General features: G+C 46.1%; 2 protein-coding genes across 2 annotated transcripts; one reads left to right on the forward strand and one right to left on the reverse strand.

Annotated features, from left to right (window-relative positions):
• The first annotated feature begins 146 nt into the window (after positions 1 to 146).
• On the forward strand, positions 147 to 11,930 carry dph5 (diphthamide biosynthesis 5). Its single transcript, XM_088349546.1, has 7 exons — positions 147 to 348; positions 2,811 to 2,935; positions 3,002 to 3,110; positions 4,299 to 4,419; positions 4,491 to 4,530; positions 5,626 to 5,729; positions 8,620 to 11,930. Exons 1-7 carry the CDS (start codon positions 214 to 216, stop codon positions 8,838 to 8,840), a joined length of 855 nt encoding a protein of 284 aa, XP_088205672.1. The 5' UTR covers positions 147 to 213; the 3' UTR covers positions 8,841 to 11,930.
• On the reverse strand, positions 10,074 to 17,337 carry slc30a7 (solute carrier family 30 member 7). The gene is made up of 11 exons (XM_088349545.1): positions 17,130 to 17,337; positions 16,915 to 17,016; positions 15,983 to 16,096; positions 15,830 to 15,917; positions 14,103 to 14,232; positions 12,660 to 12,875; positions 12,351 to 12,389; positions 12,148 to 12,283; positions 11,033 to 11,123; positions 10,806 to 10,955; positions 10,074 to 10,358 (listed from the first exon to the last, which is right to left on the reverse strand). The coding sequence occupies exons 1-11, from the start codon at positions 17,207 to 17,209 to the stop codon at positions 10,311 to 10,313; spliced, it is 1,194 nt and encodes a 397-aa protein (XP_088205671.1). The 5' UTR covers positions 17,210 to 17,337; the 3' UTR covers positions 10,074 to 10,310.
• Positions 17,338 to 19,446: the final 2,109 nt, after the last annotated feature.

Raw genomic sequence — 19,446 nt, forward strand, 5'->3', positions numbered from 1 at the left:
ACTGTAGTACCGTTATCTACTTTTTTCAATTGAGATCAATCTCGCCCCTTCCAACATGGCCGCCAGGGAGCCGGTCGTAGACGTTCGCTCGGGCCTAGCCGTCAAGGCGGCCCGAGTGTCGCGAAACAAAGACGCTTGGCGGCAGTCGCAAATCAAACAGGAAGCGTTAGACCGCCAACGTGCCGGGCGAAGGAAGACGGACATTGCTCCAAAATGTTGTACCTGGTCGGCCTGGGCCTCGGCGACGCCAAGGACATCACCGTGAAAGGCCTGGAGGTAGTCCGCCGTTGCTCGCGGGTCTACCTGGAGGCTTATACGTCCATGCTGACGGTGGGGAAGGAAGCCCTGGTACGTTCTCGTCTCCGAACCGACGACACCAGCAGAAATGGCGCTGACTTGAAATTTCCTTTCGTCTAAATTTCCTTTTTCGGTAACTAGTCAAGTCCCATTTATTTCTGACGCCCTTAATCACAAAAATGTCTCAAAGGACTGCACAGGATCCCAATGACAGCATCGCCTGATCTTAAAGCAACATGCGGGCAAGGAAAACCTCACAAGTGGTCATCCCCCTTCCAGGATGACCAGGGTGGAATGGATTTAGCATTGTGACACAGTACACAAACATAGTAAACATCAATAAAAGAGAAGACTAGCTAACATGTTGAAGTTTGCCCGGAAAGTGCATGACAGCAACGACGTCCCCGGTCTGTAAACTAACCAGGGTTGGGTAGGGTTACTTTAACTGGATGACTTTCAATGACTTTTAGACGACTCCAATAGCAAATATGCTCATAAAAGACAAAATAAACTAAATAGGAATCAAATGATGACTCACAACACGCGGTAAGCTTTCTCTCCTGGCTTTGATCTCCGGCAAAACGAACATCAAATGCCACAGAAACAAAATGATAATCAATCCAAACATCATTTTTGCCGTTCCATGTATTCCGTTACTCCCCAAGCCTGCACAAAATGGAGTCATATTTAGTTTCTTCTGTCTTTTATGAGCATATTTGGTATTGGAGTCGTCCAAAAGTCATTGAAAGTAATCCAGTTCAAGTAACCCTACACAACCCTGAAACTAACTGGCCATCGGCAAGAGAGGCGCAATGTTAAGTAAAATGTGGCCTTTTTTAGCCTCCCGGTTGTAAGAAAATTGTCAAAATATGAATGTTCCTGTAAAAATGGCCTCAAATTCTAATCTAAGACCAACCTGAGGTCAATCGAACACTGTTCTTGAACCGTTTGGAGAATCTGGACGCTTGTTGTCTGTTTTCAAAGGGAACACACTTTGAAATGCTCACTACAAGTGCAGCTAACATTGAGTCCTCCGAGTTATAAGACACATAAATGGAAGTTGTTGTTTTTTTTTAATCATTTGCCTGTAAAAGAGTGCATTGGCATCTTCAGTATCTTGTCAGATCGGATCACAACGTGAAACACTAAACATTGTATTGTACACATTTTTCTAATGGTCTGTTAAACACTTTCCAAAAGTGGCCATTTGCAGACAACGCGTTAACAGCTCTAAAACCTTTGCAATCGTGTAGATAGACAGTTCGATAGATACTTTATTCATCCCCGTAGGGAAATTCACACTTCCAGCAGTATCCTTGTGTGGAAAAATAAAATGATAAAGAAAGCAGGCCAAAAGTTGGACGTCCCTCTTTGTGCCCAGGGTTACACCACCTCGTGTTCACGTAGATAGCGAGTCCGCCTCCTCTCCGCTTCCTGCAGGCTTTCGTGTCTCCGTCTGTCCTAACAGCGCTGAAGCCAGGTTGCTCCGGGCAGCTCCACGTTAGCGTCAGGGATGCTAGACGTGAGCCAGGTTTCCGTAAAACACAGCAAACTGCACTCCCTGTACGCTTTGACAGCCAGTACGTCGGTCTTATTTGGTAGAGAGTTCACATTTGGCTTGATTACAGACGGTACTGAAGACTTATAACGCCGCTAGCCGCTTAGTTTTCGCTCCTGCTCTGCATCCACGATAGGGCCCCCTCATCACGCCGGCACGAGAATTCTTCAGGTCAAGGAGTTGATTCCTCGAATAAAGGCATTTTTGTGCGTTAAAACCCATAACCATAGGATGGAAAGTCATCCAAAGTGTAGTTGTCAAACGGGACGGAAAACACAGAAGATAGAAGCAGACACTTCAAACAATAAATCACAAAAAGTGCTTTGATGTGTATTTGATTTTGGCCCATTATTAGACACTGTTGAAAGAGTTGTAAATGTTTATCTTTTCTTTTCAGAAGTCAATCATCAATTGCACACCCTTGTGCGTGATAAGCGTGTGTATAAATGAATCCCAAGTTGCATTATGTACGATTATTTTCAGGTCTGATTTAAATACACTCGGTAAATATGCATAAATGAATGGGTCAAAGTAGGTCATGTCAGGGGTTTTCAATAAGTTATCACGGGCTAAGGACATTGAGAAAAAGTTTGCAATTGGGCGAGAGCGGTGTCAATCGAAATGTCAGAAGCCCATATTGGAAATCATTTGACAGTCTCTTGACTTTTGAAAGGGAATTCTGGGACGAACAGATGGATGTTCCAGTCTCTTCATTATAATCCTGAAAAATCCAAGTTTGTTCTTTGTTTTCATTTTAAACTCTTACCCTATTGTCAGAGTTATGGTAGATAATGCTAAATAGTAAAAGTTTGAATTTTATGGGAAAAAAGGACCAAAAGTAACCACTCTTAATATGATTTATGACTCTTTCATGGCCACAATGACAAAATTCCAGGCAGTCTGTTTGATACTTGGTCAATCGAGGTAGTCCAAAGATGGCTCTCCATCACCCCAGGAGGAGTTTTACGAAAAGGAGCTGATCCTGGCCGACCGAGACCTGGTGGAACAGGAAGCTGAGGAGATCCTGAAGGACGCCATGGAGACGGACGTGGCCTTCCTGGTGGTGGGCGACCCCTTCGGGTGGGTGCCGCCGCCCGTCGGAGCCCCGTCCCTCTTTCAACGCGTTTCCTTTTTTCGTCCCGGCAGCGCCACCACCCATAGCGACCTGGTCCTGAGGGCGGTACGGGACGGGATCCCGTACCAGGTGGTCCACAATGCCTCCATCATGAACGCCGTGGGCTGCTGCGGCCTCCAGGTAAGCTTTCTGGCTCTCGTGATGCGTGTCGCGACCAGTCTATCGAATTGCGCGTCGGGAATCGAACCCAGATCGAATCGTTATCGCGATGTGACGTAGTGCGATAGTGTCACCGCAAACCGCTGCGTTTTTTTCAAGGGTTCATGGTTGAGGTCTGTTATTTTGGCCAACAATAACTGTCACGTTTTGTGGTTTAACACTGCCGGCCAATCACAGCCTGGTTTTAATGGCGCCAGCCAATAAAGGCCAGGCAAAGTTCGCCAGACAAATGGCGTCAGAAAAGCGCAAGGACAAGCTGATCACCAGCAAGTGCTCCCTGGATTTCTATTGCGTCCTGGAATTGACTCTGAGACGGCGTCGGGAGGGAAAGGTAACAGCTAGGCTAACAACTCTTAGGCCACTGATGCTGAACGCGGCTAGTCACCAATCCCAGATCCATTACCCGTGAAATCCATTTTCAAGATTTCTAAGCTTAAAAATCTGTAATTATATAACACGACTTGCAACACCCATTTGGAGAAGCTGACAGGTTTGGCTGCCATCTTTCTGCTACAGAAGCCCGGATGGCGGTTTTGCCAAGATAGTTTGCCACAGTGGTGTTTTTGGTACTTGAGGGCCACTTACATGTCATAGCTGAGCTTTTTATGTGATGGTCGCCACGTCCCATGATTCAGGCAGCTTCCACTTTTTTCCGACAGTTTCCCTCTCCAGCCAGTCCTGTTATCTATTAAAGCTTGCTTTGTCCTTTAGTGTCACTTACTTTCCAGAGCTGGTCATGCAAGGGAACTGAGTTCTGTAATTAGATGTCTCAACACTAGACAAATTCTGGTTTCTTTTTGTAATATTTTACTGTCCCTTTTAGTAGCATTTCCTACTAGCTGCTAACGTTAGCCACTTACACTAATCGCGGAAAACCGCCACATTTGTCACACTTGCGTTTGATTCGTCACCAATACCTTGAAGAAGTCCCTGTTACTCTACGCTAGCATGTAGCTAACCATCCGCTCTCTAAATCGCTTTCTTACTCTGAAAGGAGTAGCCCTCCAATTACATGACAGTAAAGACTATTTTCTTAACTGCAATTGGGTTTTTTTTTGTCTATAGTTGGCCATGACCATAACCCAATAATCCTTCGACCTCTAGCCGTGACGCGCGGTGTGATAACATTTGCCTCGTCCTGTGCCTCAGCTGTACAACTTTGGCGAGACGGTGTCGGTGGTCTTCTGGACCGAGTCCTGGAAACCCGAAAGCTTCTACGACAAAATCCTGCAGAACCGAGCCCTGGGCCTGCACACGCTCTGCTTGCTGGGTGAGCCCCGCCCGCCGCCGCCGCCATTTACACCTCGTCCGTCGACGCCCCCCAAACCTTTCTTTGTGCAGACCTGAAAGTCAAGGAGCAATCGTTGGACAACTTAATGAGGTAACGGCCGCTTTGCCGCCAATCTTCCCTGTCATTTTCCTTACGGGTCTGAGCGTTGACACAAAGTCGGTGAGCAACGCTTGAAATAACAGTGAGCGACCGTAATCCCAAGTGTGGCAAGATCATTCATGATCAAACATGTCCAAAACTTGACATTTTGCTGAGTTTCCGGCAATGCAAAATGATTTTTCTCTTTTGAATGAATCGACTCATGTACTATTGCAAAGGTTGTACGGCCTACAAACGTCGTTTCTTCTTACAATTCTTTCACAAAATATCCATTTCTTTTTATTTCCTGACATATTTTGTCGCATAATAATAACATTTTTGGGTGGCTTTTTGAGTCGGTTTCACGATACACAACTGTACTTAATCACATTTTTGAGTGGAAGTACAATATTGGCAACAAGATTGACTTGATATCATTGGAAATTATTTGAATGCAACAAAACTTTTTCTTCTTTTTTCCGTGTTTTTTTTTCTCCTTTTAAATTCCTTTAAAAAAATCTCATTGTGTTTATATTTTCAGAGCTGATACTTTTTTCTTTTTGTTCTCTATTTACTTTTTTCCTACATTTCTTTCTTTTCTTTTTTTTCTGGCTTTTTTCAAAAAAAATTCCTCTTCCTTTTGTTTCTTTTTTCTAAGCTTTTCACTCCTTTTTCATTTTTTTTTTCTTTTTTTGTTTTATTCCCCCCTTCCTTTAAGCCATGTTGTCCATCATTTTACATCATATTTGGTCATGTTGGGATGAAAGAAGCAAAAACAACCCGAAGAGCCGTTTGGGACCCGAAAGAGCCGGAATCCTTTTAGTGAGCCTAGCCGAAGAAGCCGGGTGTCGACAAACTCTACTAACTTTACTCAACTTCGTTCTACTTCGACTCGACTTCAAAATACCGCATTTAGGACACAACGTCGGGGGAACCCGTGTATTTTCACCTTCATGCACTGTAATTTTGACTTAAGTCGCTTCTTAATGAGTCATTTTGAGCCCTGATTTTTGTGCGCCGGCTTGATTTTCTTGTGCGCAATTGCGCACGCGCGCAGCTTAGAGGGAACACCGCTTGCCTTGACGTTTCTCGGCACTCTTCTCTCAGAGGCAAGAAGATCTACGAGGCGCCGCGTTTCATGACGGTGGCGCAGGCGGCCAATCAGCTCCTAGAGATCGTGGCGAGGAGGCGGGCCGACGGCGAGGAACCGGGTGAGTGACGGTTGCCAGGGTCTCAAACTTGTATCATTAAAAAAACGTATAAAGGGAAAGTGAATTATAATATCCTTAAGATATCTCATTATATAAAAGATGGGACGCCGTGGTGTGCTCGCCTGCACCCTTTTTAGTCTGATGGATAACGGGTGTTTTTGTTTGTTGAGCAGAAGTAGGAGGGGTCCAAGGCACCGCAGAGGAACCAGGCAAGAGAGAATAAATGAAAACTTTATTCGAACATTAAAATAAAAACTAAAACAATAATTCAACAACAAAAAAATGTGACATAACATGTTCAAAAAGGGCTAGTAAGAAGCAGATACTTATTTTCCCTGCCCCTTCATTTTCCCCACCAAATACACCAATGATACAACAACAATATTATTAATATTAATAATAACAGTTATGATATAACAATAACAAGTTAACCATAGTTGTAAACGCAACATTTCCAATTTACCCCATTTTCTTCATCCCCGTATTCTGCCAGTCATGTTTTTTTGTATTTATATTTGAAGACGTGAATCATTGGGCATTGTTTGATCTCGTCTTGTGAAGTGTTCCAAAGTTTGACTCCGCGCACAGACACACACATACTTTTCCTGGTGGTTCTCACCTTTGGGATTGTGTATTGACGACAGCCCCTTAAATTATAATTTCCCTCTTTCCGAATAAATAATTTTTGGATGTTTTCTGGCACTATGTTTTTGTTGACCTTAAATAGCAGTTGTGACATGAAAATGTTTACCAAATCATCCAATTCTAATAATTTGGACTGCAGGAATAACATATTGGTATAATCACGATATCCTACCCTGTGTATATAGTTCTTATTGCACGTTTTTGGAGGATGAAAAGGGGCCGGAGTCAACGATTGCCCCAGACTTCTGCACAACATGTTAAGTATGGCAGAACTAGAGAACAATATCATAAATTCGAGAGATGGCAATACAGAGAACAACATAGGAAATTAAAAAAATGAGTCAAAGCAGGAAAATGATCCTTATTTGGAGTCATTTATACGATGTGAATGGCTCCAAAACATAGTGCATGGTCTATCACTGACGGAAGAAAATGAATCACTCCTTCAAAGCTTAGCACTTTGTGATCTGAAATACCCGTTTTGTGTAGAGACTAATAATATTTTGTTTTATACATTTTAATTGCTATTTTCACAGGTTCTGCGCTGTCTTGGTCTACATTGGTTAGAAGTTGAATTGTAAACGGTTCCAAGTTTTTCCATTTCATATTTTTTGATAGCGCCAAAGAGATATTTCTTATTTTTATTTTGTTGTGTCGTTTTTCAGGGTTTCTGTGTCGCTTGACTCAAAAATTGCTTGGTATAAAAACGTTTCAGTGCGCTAAAAGTTCACTGCATAATGTCGCATTATTATTGGAAGTACATCGGTTAAATCATCCCCCAAAAAACTGTAGAGCCGTTTGGGAGCCGAGCTGAAAGAGCCGCTTCTTTAGAAAGAACCAGAATTCCCCTCACGAATAGGTTGCGCTTTACAATAACACGTACCTTTTTTGATCGTTTCAAATTGTATACCTTGTATAACAATTTTTTTTTTGTTCTCTATCGTCTGTCTTGCCTTGAATAAATAAGTGCCGCGATGTGTTTGTAATGTTGATTATCACTCAAAAAAGGGAATTGCGATCTTTAATACCGGGAACGATCGGCTGAGGTGGACAGATATGCAATAACCTCCTGTATCCCATGGAAGAGGAACCGGCATCCCGTCGTAGCAGCAATCACAAAAGCAGCGCGACTGATATTTAATATTTACTGAATCACTGATAGGAATATGAAATTGAATTATATTATAACTTATTGGTCATTTTGTCTGTCCACACGCTGATATGTTATCTGGAAACAATACGGCATGGGCATAGGAACGATACGAGTTGTTTTTAGTCTAAATAGATGATGAGCAGATTTTTGGATTTTTTTGCTTTGAACTCTGGTTTGGTTTAGCATGCTTTGTGGATCTGGGCTTTGACTCTGTCACTCCAGAACCTTTGTTTGTTTTTTTGGAGCCATTCAGAGGTAGACTTGCTGCTGCGTTTCAGATCGTTGTCCTGTTTCGAGATTCAAGAGCGCTTGAATTCGAGCGCACCGACTCTAAAATCTTCAGGAAAACGCCAGAATTCATGATTCTGTCAACCACAGCAAGTGGTCCCGGTTTTAAGGCAGCGAAGCAGCCCCAGACCATGACACGGCCACCACCGTGCTTGACTATTGGCACCATGTTCTTTTTGGCAAATGCTATTTTTTCGTCAGACGTAAAGGGTTGCACAACTTACACAGAGTTCCGTGTTTTTCCGAAGGTCTTGAGGATAATCGAGATTCTTTTTGGCAAATGCCATTTTTTTCGTCAGACGTAAAAGAGCAGCGCACCTTACACAAAATTCCATGTTTTTCCAAAAGTCTTGAGGATAATCAAGATGCTTTTTGGCAAATGCCATTATTTTAAAGGGCTGCACACCCCAAACAGAGTTCCATGTTTTTCCAAAAGTCTTGAGGATAATCAAGATGCTTTTTGGCAATGCCATTTTTTTTTTGTTAATTGTAAAGGGCTGCACACCTTACTTACACAGAGTTCCATGTTTTTTCAAAAGTCTTGAGGATAATCAAGATGCTTTTTGGCAAATGTGAGACAACCCTGGGTTATTTTGTGACAGCGGTGGTTTTTGCCAGGGAACTCTCTCATGGATGCCATTTTTGGTCAGTGTCTTCTAGTGGAGTTATGAGCAGGTCTGGGGCCGATTTTACTTGCCGTGGTTGACGGTATCATGAATTCCGTCGTTTACTAGACGATTGTCCGGACATTACTTGGTGCCCACCGGGGTCTCCCGAAATTCACTCTCCCCGTCCTGTGCCCAGGTCTGACCGAGGACACGCTGTGTGTGGGCGTGGCCCGGCTGGGCGCGGCCAATCAGGAGATCCGAACGGCCACCTTGGCGGACATGGCCGCGTGCCACCTGGGGGCGCCGCTGCACTCTTTAGTGGTCGTCGGCAAGCTCCACCCCCTGGAGGCAGACATGTTGCGACTTCACGCGCGGGACCGCGCCCTCCGGCTTCTCGCCCAATCGGACGCCTCCTAACGAGCGGGGCGTCGACAGATGCGTTTGGTCCCGGACAAAGGGGGAGGGGCAAAACGGGACGGTAGGGCAAAGTGCTTCGGTCTCGTGCGCCCTCTGCTGGTGAACCCGGTCATTACAAATATTTCAGCATCCACTTCCATTGCACTAAAAGGAGCCAAAATTTGCGCTTGATTGACAAACGGGAATTGAAAGGGACAGTACGTCATTAGCGCCTCCTAGTGCTAAAAATGTACTACAAAGAACATTGATTCATAAAATAAGCACGAACTAGCCAATAACAGTGCATTTTCTTTTCAAATACTCGTAGGTTGAGAAATTTGTATTTATGTCTTACGTGAAAAACCTTAAGAGAGGCAAAAAATGGTGTCACTCCTGTTATCTTACTTGTGTACTCTTTTTCGGTTGCACCACACACTACAGCGACATTTAGTGGTCAAATCACGCACTTTTACACACTTTTCCTTTAACGGGATGACAAAAGATCATTTTTTTATTCAATTAGGCACAGAACGTGTAATGTTCCTCCCCACCATCATGCATATATGTTGTAAAATATTCCAGGCGCCGTGGATCTCGAGGAATTCATTCTCATAGTGGACATTTTGACCTCATATCCCTTAGAGCTATGACATCACCGGATGAAAACAAAGACTCATTACGATGGCGCGTCCCATTAACACAACATAAGAGGCAGCTCTGAAACGATGACGATGTTAGAGAACAGCGAACTCTTCAAATCCAAGATTGTGTTTTAAAATATACACATCAGAGAGAGGGAGAAAGACAACAAGGGGGGCACAACAGTAAGGGAGAAGCAAAAGTCATACAAACCAAGTGAGTAAGGGAGAGTGAAAAAGTAGAAAGTGAGAAAGAATGAGAACAAGTTAAAAAAAAAGGGAAGAGGAATAGAAAGAGGTAGAAAACCAACTCTAAGTGTTTTATGAGGACATATTTCAAACCGCAGCTCATTTTTCTCTAGTGCTTCTCAGCGTCGTGTTCCAGTCCCGATTCGTAATAAGCACGTGTTATGTAGATTAAAAAAAAGTGAGGATTTATTTTCAATGTACCTACTGTACATTTCCCTAACCGGGGAACCTTGACCCCACCAATATGGCCGCCTGGTAGGCACTGACGCCTAGTCTTCTATAGGAATCTGTAGGGATCAGCAGTCTATTCTTCCTCAGGCAGAAAGTGCCACACTTCCTGGTGACGTCATCAGTAAAGCAATCGGCGTTGACCTCCAAGAATGATTTATTGGCGTCGGTCACGTGATTTGGCTCAAATACACAAAATACAGAAAATGACACAACAGGTGCAAACAGCAAAGGCACTTTCCCGCAGTCGCCCGCTCCGAGAGGCGGAGCTTGCATCGGATGGGGGCGGGGCACGCGGCCGTAGGGGTCCGCCCCGAGGTTGGGGGTCCCTGCCGCGGACTGCTATTGGTCCCAGAGTCAAAGGGGGGCGGAGCTTCTACATGGCCGCCATGTCGATTTGCACGTAGAGCTGCCGGACGCCGACCTGCGCAAACGGAATTTAGCTTCCTTTTTTAAGCCTGTCTAATTAAGAAGTTTGTGCGGGTGCTTGAAATCCTTGAAAATGCTTGAATTTTAATGTGATTTGGACGTCAGGAAAATGCTTTAATTCTTATTAGGTTATCAATCGTTAAACATTATGTGAAAAACACCTCAAATCTAAATTTCATTATTCACAGTTGTGTAAAATAAGTAAAATCACAAGGAAAGAAGTAATGCAATGGCCAAACCACCAGAGAGCAGTGTCCACTTCATTTTTAAGCAGACTTGTCAAGAAACACGGCAACAATTTCAAGCATTTTCAAGCACTTTTCAATCCTCAAGCACCCATACCAACTTTGACAACATCCCAAAATTCGAGCGCTTTCTAATCCCGGTCAAATCCAAGGGTTCCGAGCCTCGGTCCGAACCCGGCGCGGCGCCCCCTACTGACCTGCGTGAAGATGTTGTGCGTCTGACTGAGGATCCAGCGGGCGTCGGCATCGGGGGCCACCGCCACCTTCAGGCTCCCCACGTAAACCTCGCTGCACAAGGTCCAGAAGTGCGGCTGCTGCACGCTGTACACGCCCCGGAGACGCTGCACCTGAAAGCCGCACCGACGCCGCCGTTTACCGGGGGTCCTCCAACGCACCGCCGAGCCAAAATAAAACCCCCACGTACCCGCTGGTAGCACTCGGGCAGGACGCGGTCCAACGACGGCGGCGTCCTCTGCATCAGGATGCCCACCGACTCTCGCAGCAACGGGACCACGCTGGGGAAGGGGAAACGTATCCGTCAGCGGCCTGGGAGGTAGGGCGCCGGGTTCGATTCCCGACGGCTGTATGTCTAAGTCACCGAAGCCCCCACCGTAAGCGAAAAGGCGCCTTGCGAGGCCGACCCGGCTACCGGTGTGTGAAGTACATTGTAAAGCACTTGGGAGCTTCTCACTGATTGTAAAGCTTATGAATACAGACCACCCTTTCTTGTTCTCTCCATCTCTCACTTTTTTATCTTTCCTCTCCACTCCCTCTATCTTTCTCCACCCTTTCTTGTTCTCTCCATCTCTCCTCTCACTCTCATCTTTCCTTTCTCTGCTCTCTTCGATCTTTCTACTTCCTTCTCTCCTCGCTCTCTATGCTTTCTCTCCGCTCGCTCTCCTATCTCTCTTCACTCTCTTTCTTTGCAATGCCACCGATAAGCAGACAAGCGCTTTGCAACGCTGACTGATCTATCCGTGTGCGTGAACAGGTATAGCGTAAAGCGCTTCGGAGGTCCTCTGCAAAGAAAAAGACTGAAAATACTTGAAAGCACAGTAGCATACGTCTACTTGAGCAGTTGTCTGTTGATAGAGATTGTTATTTATTCTATTGAGTGAAACTCACTTTATATTTTTTTACAGATGACTTTGGGTGTAAAGTACAGTAGCATATGTCTACTTGACCAATAAAACCCACTTAATATTTACTGCTAATTGTTTTTGACTATATCTGTTTCAATTGACTTTGGGTTTGTCTTGGATTGAGATTTTCAGTCAATAGTGATGTGTCGATAAACTAAAGGAGACGACTTCCCACTAGTAGGTGCTGGCTCCCTTCTCGTGTTGTGTCATTTGCGAACGTAACGGCTCTATGTGCTGGCTCTTTGAATCGGACTTCTGAACTAGTACTGCAACGCAACAAGCTGGTTGGGGAGTCTAACGACGGCGCTCTTTTTGGTAAGCTGCTTTTCGAAAACAGACGGTGCCAATATCCAAACGAGACCCCTGACAGAAGACCCCCCCTCCCTATCGGTGCTACCTGACGCCGATGAGGACGGCGATGAGCATGGAGCAGACCGGGTCGGCGATCATCAGGTTGTAGTTTTGCATGAGAAGCGCCGAAATGATGACGCCGACGCTGCCCAGCGTGTCGGCCATGATGTGCAGCAGCACGCCTGAGAACCAAAACAGGGGTTTGACCCAACGGGGTCCTCCTCCTGTCACGCCGACGAGGGAACTCACCTTGGAGGATCTGCCTACCGGAACCCGCCACGTGTACGTCTGCCCAGAAAAAACACACGAGCGCCACTTAAATGGATCGATAAACGGAATGCGATCGACGTCGCAAGATTCGGCAGTTTTAGGCCAGCGGAGGAGGCCTTGCGGGCCCTCGTGACCCGCCGCCGGATATTACCGGGTTAATGATTAAAAATCGGGCTTACCAGACTCCGTCAACCACTAATGAAACCATTTGACCAGAAAATCACAATGACCCAGCAGAACAGGTTCACATGCACTTCATCTATTCCGCCCTGGAGAAGCCCGGTTTACCGTCTGCGTGCTGGTGACTGTGCCCGTGGTGGTCCTCGTGGGCGTGGCTGTGGCCGTGGTGGTCCCCGTGGGCGTGGCTGTGATGGTCCTCGTGGGCGTGGCTGTGGCCATGATGGTCCCCGTGGGCGTGGCCGTGATGGTCCCCGTGGTGGGCGTGGCCCTCCTGGTGGGCGTGACCCGCAGTCCCGTTAAACAGGGAGTGGCTATGTCCGTGACCTGCAGGGGCCCACGGAACAAACAGGTGACGCATTTCCGCATGGGGCCCGGACCCCGTTTGGTCACCCCCCACCCACCCACCAAACCATCCCCCCCTGTCCCCACTTTGCTTTTGCCCTCCAAATACTGAAGACATGAGTCTATGAAGTGAACAGGAGCCAATCGATTGCTTTCGAGATGGTGACGTGTTGTAGGCGAACGTGACTGCTCTGCGAGCCAGCTCTTTTTAAGGGTCGTGGCAGGATCTCCACCGACAAAGAGCCGATTACCTTCGAGATAGCGATGTGTTGTAGGTGAACGTAAAGGCTCTGTAAGCCAGCTCTCACAAATGAACGACAGGGGACCGTCTTCCAGTCGACAAGGAGCAAGCTCCCTTTGAGATAGTGATGTCCTTAGTCTGGGCAGAGCCATTCCATCCATCACGATCTCGAAGGGAGTCGACCGCCGTTGTTCGCGTCGGAAAGCCGACTCAGGGCCATAACGTTTGCAAAAGACACAACACTATCTGAAAGGCTCGATGGATGGGAAGCCATTTTTCGCTTTCGCTTCCTAGAGGAGGCTCAGCATGACTTCCGCCAATAACCCATCACTAGAAAGAGCCAGCGCATAGAGCCGTTGTGTTCGCAAACGACACGTCACTTTCTCAAAGGGAGCTGGCTCCTGTCGTTTACCTCAAAGACTCGTAGAGCCGTTACGTTCGCGGAAAAACACATCGTCATCTGAAAAGGAGCCAGCCCCTTAATGGTGGGGAGCCTGCCCCCGTTATTCCCTTTAATGAGCATGCCTGTAGGTTGTTGGTGAACGTAACGGCTCTATCAGTAGAAAGGATGAAGGTTGAGATAGAGCTGATACGTTCGCGATTGACATCACTATGAGCCGGTTTGTCAGAGTCAAAAATGAGAGCCAGCTCCCGACCAATGATGCATCGATGTTTGACAGGAACTCGCCCGCTCCCCACCCATCGGGAGTCAGCTCCCTTCAAGAGAGTCATGTGCTGTTGGCGAACGCAATAGCTCTACGAGCCGGCTCTTTAAAGAGAAGGAGAACCGACTCCCATCGAGTAAGCGATGTGCTATTGGTGAGCGTAACGGCTCTTCGAGCCGGCTCTTTGGAGCGAACGACCCATCGGGCGCCGGCTCCCTTGGAGATAGTGATGCGTCGTTGGCGAACGTGACAGCTCCATACCCGTCTGGATTCCCCGCCCCCGTCGATCCCCCCGCCAATCACCTTGCTCTCCGTGCGAGTGGGCGTGTCCCCCGTGCTGGAAAACGAAAATTCCCACCAGGTTGACCAGTAGACCGGCGATGGACACGGGAAGCAGGCGCTCGTGGTGGACGTCGGGAGGCTCCAGTGCCCGCTAGAACAAAGAAATCAGGGTTGGTAAGCCTTTTCGTAGACAAATTCAGCACTTTCGAGGGCGATTTTTCCAGCACCTCCGAAGACAAATTCAGCAAGCGTCAAAATAACATTTAGTAGTTGCTATCTTGCAACTAGCACATACTTTGTCCTATTTGAAATTGTTGCTATTTATGGTCTACCGTCTTTTTGTGTCAACAGGCTGCTAAAAACTGACATGAATTCTGCCACTCTGCCTTAATAATGCACGCACAGCTTGAAAGTCACACTAAACGGAAAGAGCTCCAAACAGACGACAAAAAAAAGGACTGTATGTATTTGAAGCAGAAAAATGAGCCAAATTTGGACTCATTTTTATGATATTGATTGCGCTGTAGTGCAATTAATCTATTGATTGCTTTTTGTTGTACTTACTTCAATTTAGATTTTGGGTGTTTTTTTAGAAGATCCGTGTCAAAATTGGTGAATAGTCAAGTATTTTGGGGCAATTTTTATTTTATAGTTAATATTTTTATCGACATTTCGTTCTGTGTACATTGTTACAAAGAATGACAATACAAAGGAAATTATTATTATTATTATTTTTCATTTATTGTTTTGCGTTGTCAGGTATTTTGTTCAGTGTGTAAAAAGCAAAAATTGTTTTGTATTTTACCATCTTTTTTGTAGATCTGTGAATATTTTTGTTAAGACTGCAAAGATAATAACTTATTTATTTGGTGCATAACGTTTTACTATTAGTAGTAATACATCATTAGCGAAAAATTTGAGGAGCCGTTTGACAGCCAAAAGAGTCGTTTTGTGAAAAAGAGGCTGATGAAACTGTCCTCTTGGAAGGCGACAGTAGGGGGCAGTAACGCTACAAATGCCAACTCAATAGTGAGGGCCGGAACCACCGACAGCGTCATTTTTCCGCACTTTAAAAAAAAAAAGATTTATCATAAAGCGCTGTCTCTGGAGTCAGACGGTCAGCAAAAGCGGCATTGGAAATGGTTTCATGCGTTTTCGGGCACTTCACCTGAAATGCAAGAATTTTCTTGACCTTGAAAAAACATTCTAATGCAAGCATTTTCGAGGGTTTCAAGCACCCATACGAACCCAATCACGTTTTCATATTTCGGGGTGTGTGTTTTCCAACCTTTCTTTGGCAGAGGCACAGGCTTTTCGTGCCTAAAATGTTTGGAAAGGAATTTCAAGAAGTAGTTTTGCGGTTTGATTTTGAAAGCTTCAATCGTCAGTGTCAAGTTTTAATCATTGTTTGTTTTTGCCGTGGATCGGAGTTAAGAGCTTATTCGATCCGGTGGGTGATTTTACTGTCATTTCCATGTTTACGACATTTTTTCCTCGAAAGAAAATCAAAATTTGACTTTTGTTACGTTTTGATGCGCCTCTCTGCGAGTTGCTGTCGATTCTAATTTTGGTTTTGGCTTGAAGTGAAAAATCAATGGTGTTCAGTGTTGAAATGTGTACGCATTTGTTGTATAGGTTTTCGATTTGAATCAATAACAACAATCCTTTGTTTCTTTTGGCATTCCGCTTTTTCGAAGCAAATCGGGTGCCTCTCCATACCAATAACGGGGGGACGGCCGCGGACTCACCTCCACCCCCTCCGAGAAGATGAAGAAGGCGGTGAAAACCAGGAAGAGGCCGTTGACGAAGCCGCCCAGGACTTCCGCCCTCACGTAGCTGACGGGACGGCAGGGTTAGCCAGGCCCGGTGCCCACCCCACCGGGTACCCCCGACGCCCCTACCCGTAGGAGAAGCCTTCGTTGGCGCGCCACTTGGAGACCACCGACGCCGCCAGGCCGGCCAGCAGCGCCGTGCAGTCGAAGAACATGTGGAAGGAGTCGGAGATCAGGCCCAGGCTGGGGGAGCAAAGGCGGAGTGAGTTGGCCGCGGCGCCCCCCTCGGGTCAGAAAGGGAAGTTCGAGTCGAAGAGAAGAAAAAGAGAGAAATGTATCGACCGACGGAGACAAAGATACGGGGGAGTGAAAGACGACGGAGATGAAAAGAAATGGAGAGAGAGAGAGAAAGAGAGAAAGGTGGAAAAGGGTGGGGGAGAGAGGGAAAGAGATAGACTGAAAAAGGGGGGAGGGAGAGAGCGAGAGAGAGACCAATAGAGATAGAGATATTGTGGGAGAGAGAACGAAAGGGCAAGACCAAGAGAGAAAGAGATAGATATTGTGAGAGAGGGAAAATTAAAGGGCAAGACCAAGAGGGAGAAAGAGAGAGAGGGAGAATTAAAGGGCGAGAGAGAAAGAGAGAGAGAAAGAGAGAGATATTGTGAGAGAGAGGGAGAATTAAAGGGCGAGAGAGAGAGAGAGAGAGAGGGGCAAACAGAAAAAGTAAAAACAGAGAAAGACAGGGAGTCAAACATAAAGGAAAGAGGGAAATAGAGGAAGAAAAACAAAAAGGGAGTGAAGAGAGTTAAACATGGTATAAAAAAAATCGAAAAAACATAGAAAGACAGAGAGCGAAAAGGACAGACTTTCATCCATAAAGAGCCGGCTCCCGTCGTTCATTTCAAAGAGCCGGCCCATGGGGCCATTCCGTTCGCCATCGACCCCCCACCAAGACGTGGCACATCGGTCAACGGGCAAGCGACCTGCCGGACGAAACCATGTGGAGGGGGAAGGGAAAGGAGGGGTCCTCTGCCAGGTGTAGCCCCCCCCCCCTAGCTTACCTGTTGCTCCATATGCCGTAGCTGAGTTCCACGAAAGCGAAGGAAAGATTCAAGCACAGGAAGAAGAACAAATTCCTCGACGTTTTGTCCGACAAAATGGACCTGAACACAAGCAGAAAGTGTTGGTGCCCCCCCCGGACCCCAGCCCGCATATGAAAGTGAGCTGGCTTTTAGCTTGATGAGCATGCTAACTAGCTTTAGCCCGTTAGCTTTACCTGATCCATCCCGATAGTTTGAGCACTAACGTGAACTTGGCGGGTTTATATTCGTCGTCTCGGATGGATAAAGGTAACATTGCGGTTCGGCTCCGGATGCGCTCTGGCACGCGCCACGCACGCGCACTAAACACACGTCATCGGTGCGCCAGGGCGCCGCTGGCTACTGCTAGCCGCGTTTCCGCTCCGGGGATTTCACAATAAAAGCGCCCTTCCCCTTTCACCGTTCGGGACTTTATTTTGGGGGGAAGGGGGTTTCGGCTATGACCGGATGTAAGTGTGTGGTAAAGCGAGTGAATCTTATTCGTTATATGATTGGTAAAGCAAAGAAGCGATACAGGAACTCGGAATAGATGAGATGAGAAAGAAAGAGCGAGATAAAGACAGAGGGAAAGAGCGGAACAGAGAAAGACAAGAGAAATTAAGAGAGGGAAAAAGAGTCAGTGACGGAGCAAGAGAGGGGTAAAGGTAGGGAAAAGGAAAGAGAACGACGGGTAAAGATTGAGAGAGAAAGACTGGTAAAAAGAGAATGACAAAGCGAGAGAGTATGAGAGAAACAGAAAACGAGAGAAAGGGAGTAATAAAGAGCCAGAAATAGGGAGGGAGAGAGAGAGAAGACAGAGAAGGGAATAAAAAAGAATAAATGTAGAGAGAAAGAGAGACCAAGAGAAAAAAAGAGCGAGAAAGAGAAAGAAAGCAAGAGGGGAAAAGTAATAAAAGAAAGAGCGTGAGGGACTGAAAGAGAGAGGGAAAGAGCGGAGAAATGGAGTCAAGAAAGAGAGAAGAGACATTGAGAGAGAAATAGAGTGAGTGACAGAGCAAGAGAGAGAGGGAAAGGTAGGGAAAGAGAAGGACAGGGAGAGATTAAGAGATGGAGAAACTGATTAAAAGAGAATGAGAAAGCAAAAGAAGAGAAGGAGAGAGAGAAGCAGAGAAAACGAGAGAAAGGGGGAAATAAAGAGAGCCAGAGATAGGGAGGGAGAGAGAGAGAAGAGAGGAAAGAAGAATAAAGGTAGAGAGAAAGAGAGACCAAGAAAAAAAAGGGACAGAGAGAAAAGAGTGAGAAAGAGAGAAAAAAGCAAGAGGAAAAGCAGTAAAAGAAAGAGTGAGAAAGTGTGCAAAAGAGAGCACAATAGAGAAAGGAAAGAGAAAGAAAGACAGTGAGATTATGACAGGAGAGTGTGCCAAAAAGAAAACAGAAAGAGACAGTGAGAGAGAGAAACAAAGAAAGAAAATGAGAGACAGAAAGGTTGAAAAAGAGAGAGTCAAAATGAGAAACAGAAGGAGAAAGAGAGAGAGGGAAAGAGAGATGAAGAGAAAAAAAGAGCCAGAGATAGAAAAGAGATCGAGAAAGAAAGGAAAAGCGGTAAAAGAGAGTGAAAAAGTGTGCAAAAGAACGCACAAGAGAAAAGAAACAGAAAGAAAGACAGAGAAAAAGAGAGAAAGACAGGAGAGAGTGTGCAAAAAAGAAAACAGAAGAGAGACAGCGAAAGAGAGAAAAAAGAAAATGAGGGACAGAAAGGTTGAGAAAGAGAGAGTCAAAATGAGAAAGAGGGAGAAAGAAAGAGAGAGAGAGAGAGAGAGAGAGAGAGAGAGAGAGAGAGAGAGAGAGAGAGAGAGAGAGAGAGAGAGAGAGAGAGAGAGAGAGAGGAAAAAGAAAAGAGACAAGTCGCTCTGTCGACATTCGGCGGACATCTTGAAAGACCGCAGCTGATTTTTCTCTGACGCGGGCCGAACGGGAAAGCTCGGCGGTCCCGACTCGGCCCGCGGGTCGCACCTTCGACCGAGCGTCCCTTCGGGTCCAATCGAGCCAGGTCCCCGAAAGCGGCTCGACGGGGCCGGAACCTTGGGCCCCGACTTCCCTTTCGGACCCGCGGAAGTTCCGGAGCGGCTTCGGAGAAAAGGGTCCCGGCGGCGGGGTTCCGCTGACTGCGGCATCTTTGGACTTTCTTTTGTTTTCTTTCCAGGAAACCAAAATTGCGCCATCAGCGTTGGCGTTGGCTCAAAAGTCACAAATCACCGTCTCGGGATCTCCAGCTTTTCCGGGTACTTGAATGCGAAGATGACGGGAGTTCCTTAAATGCCTCGCCGACCACCTTCTTATACAAGGACCTGTCTTCTATTCTAGAAAATTCTAGAAAGCTAGCCGGCCCGATTGATCGATAACGCGATAAATGGCAATCTATCGAGCTACCTTCGGAAGATAGCCTCAATAAAGCCATAGATATACATCCGTAATAGCTAGCTCAATCATCAGTTAAACCCTCGCTAGCTCAATAGATATACACTAGATAGATAGATGTGCGCTAGCTCAAAT

This window comes from Urocampus carinirostris, chromosome 12 (genome assembly GCF_059441175.1).
Source record: "Urocampus carinirostris isolate Australia breed hairy pipefish chromosome 12, RoL_Ucar_1.0, whole genome shotgun sequence".
In the NCBI taxonomy this organism is placed as follows: Eukaryota; Metazoa; Chordata; class Actinopteri; order Syngnathiformes; family Syngnathidae; genus Urocampus; species Urocampus carinirostris.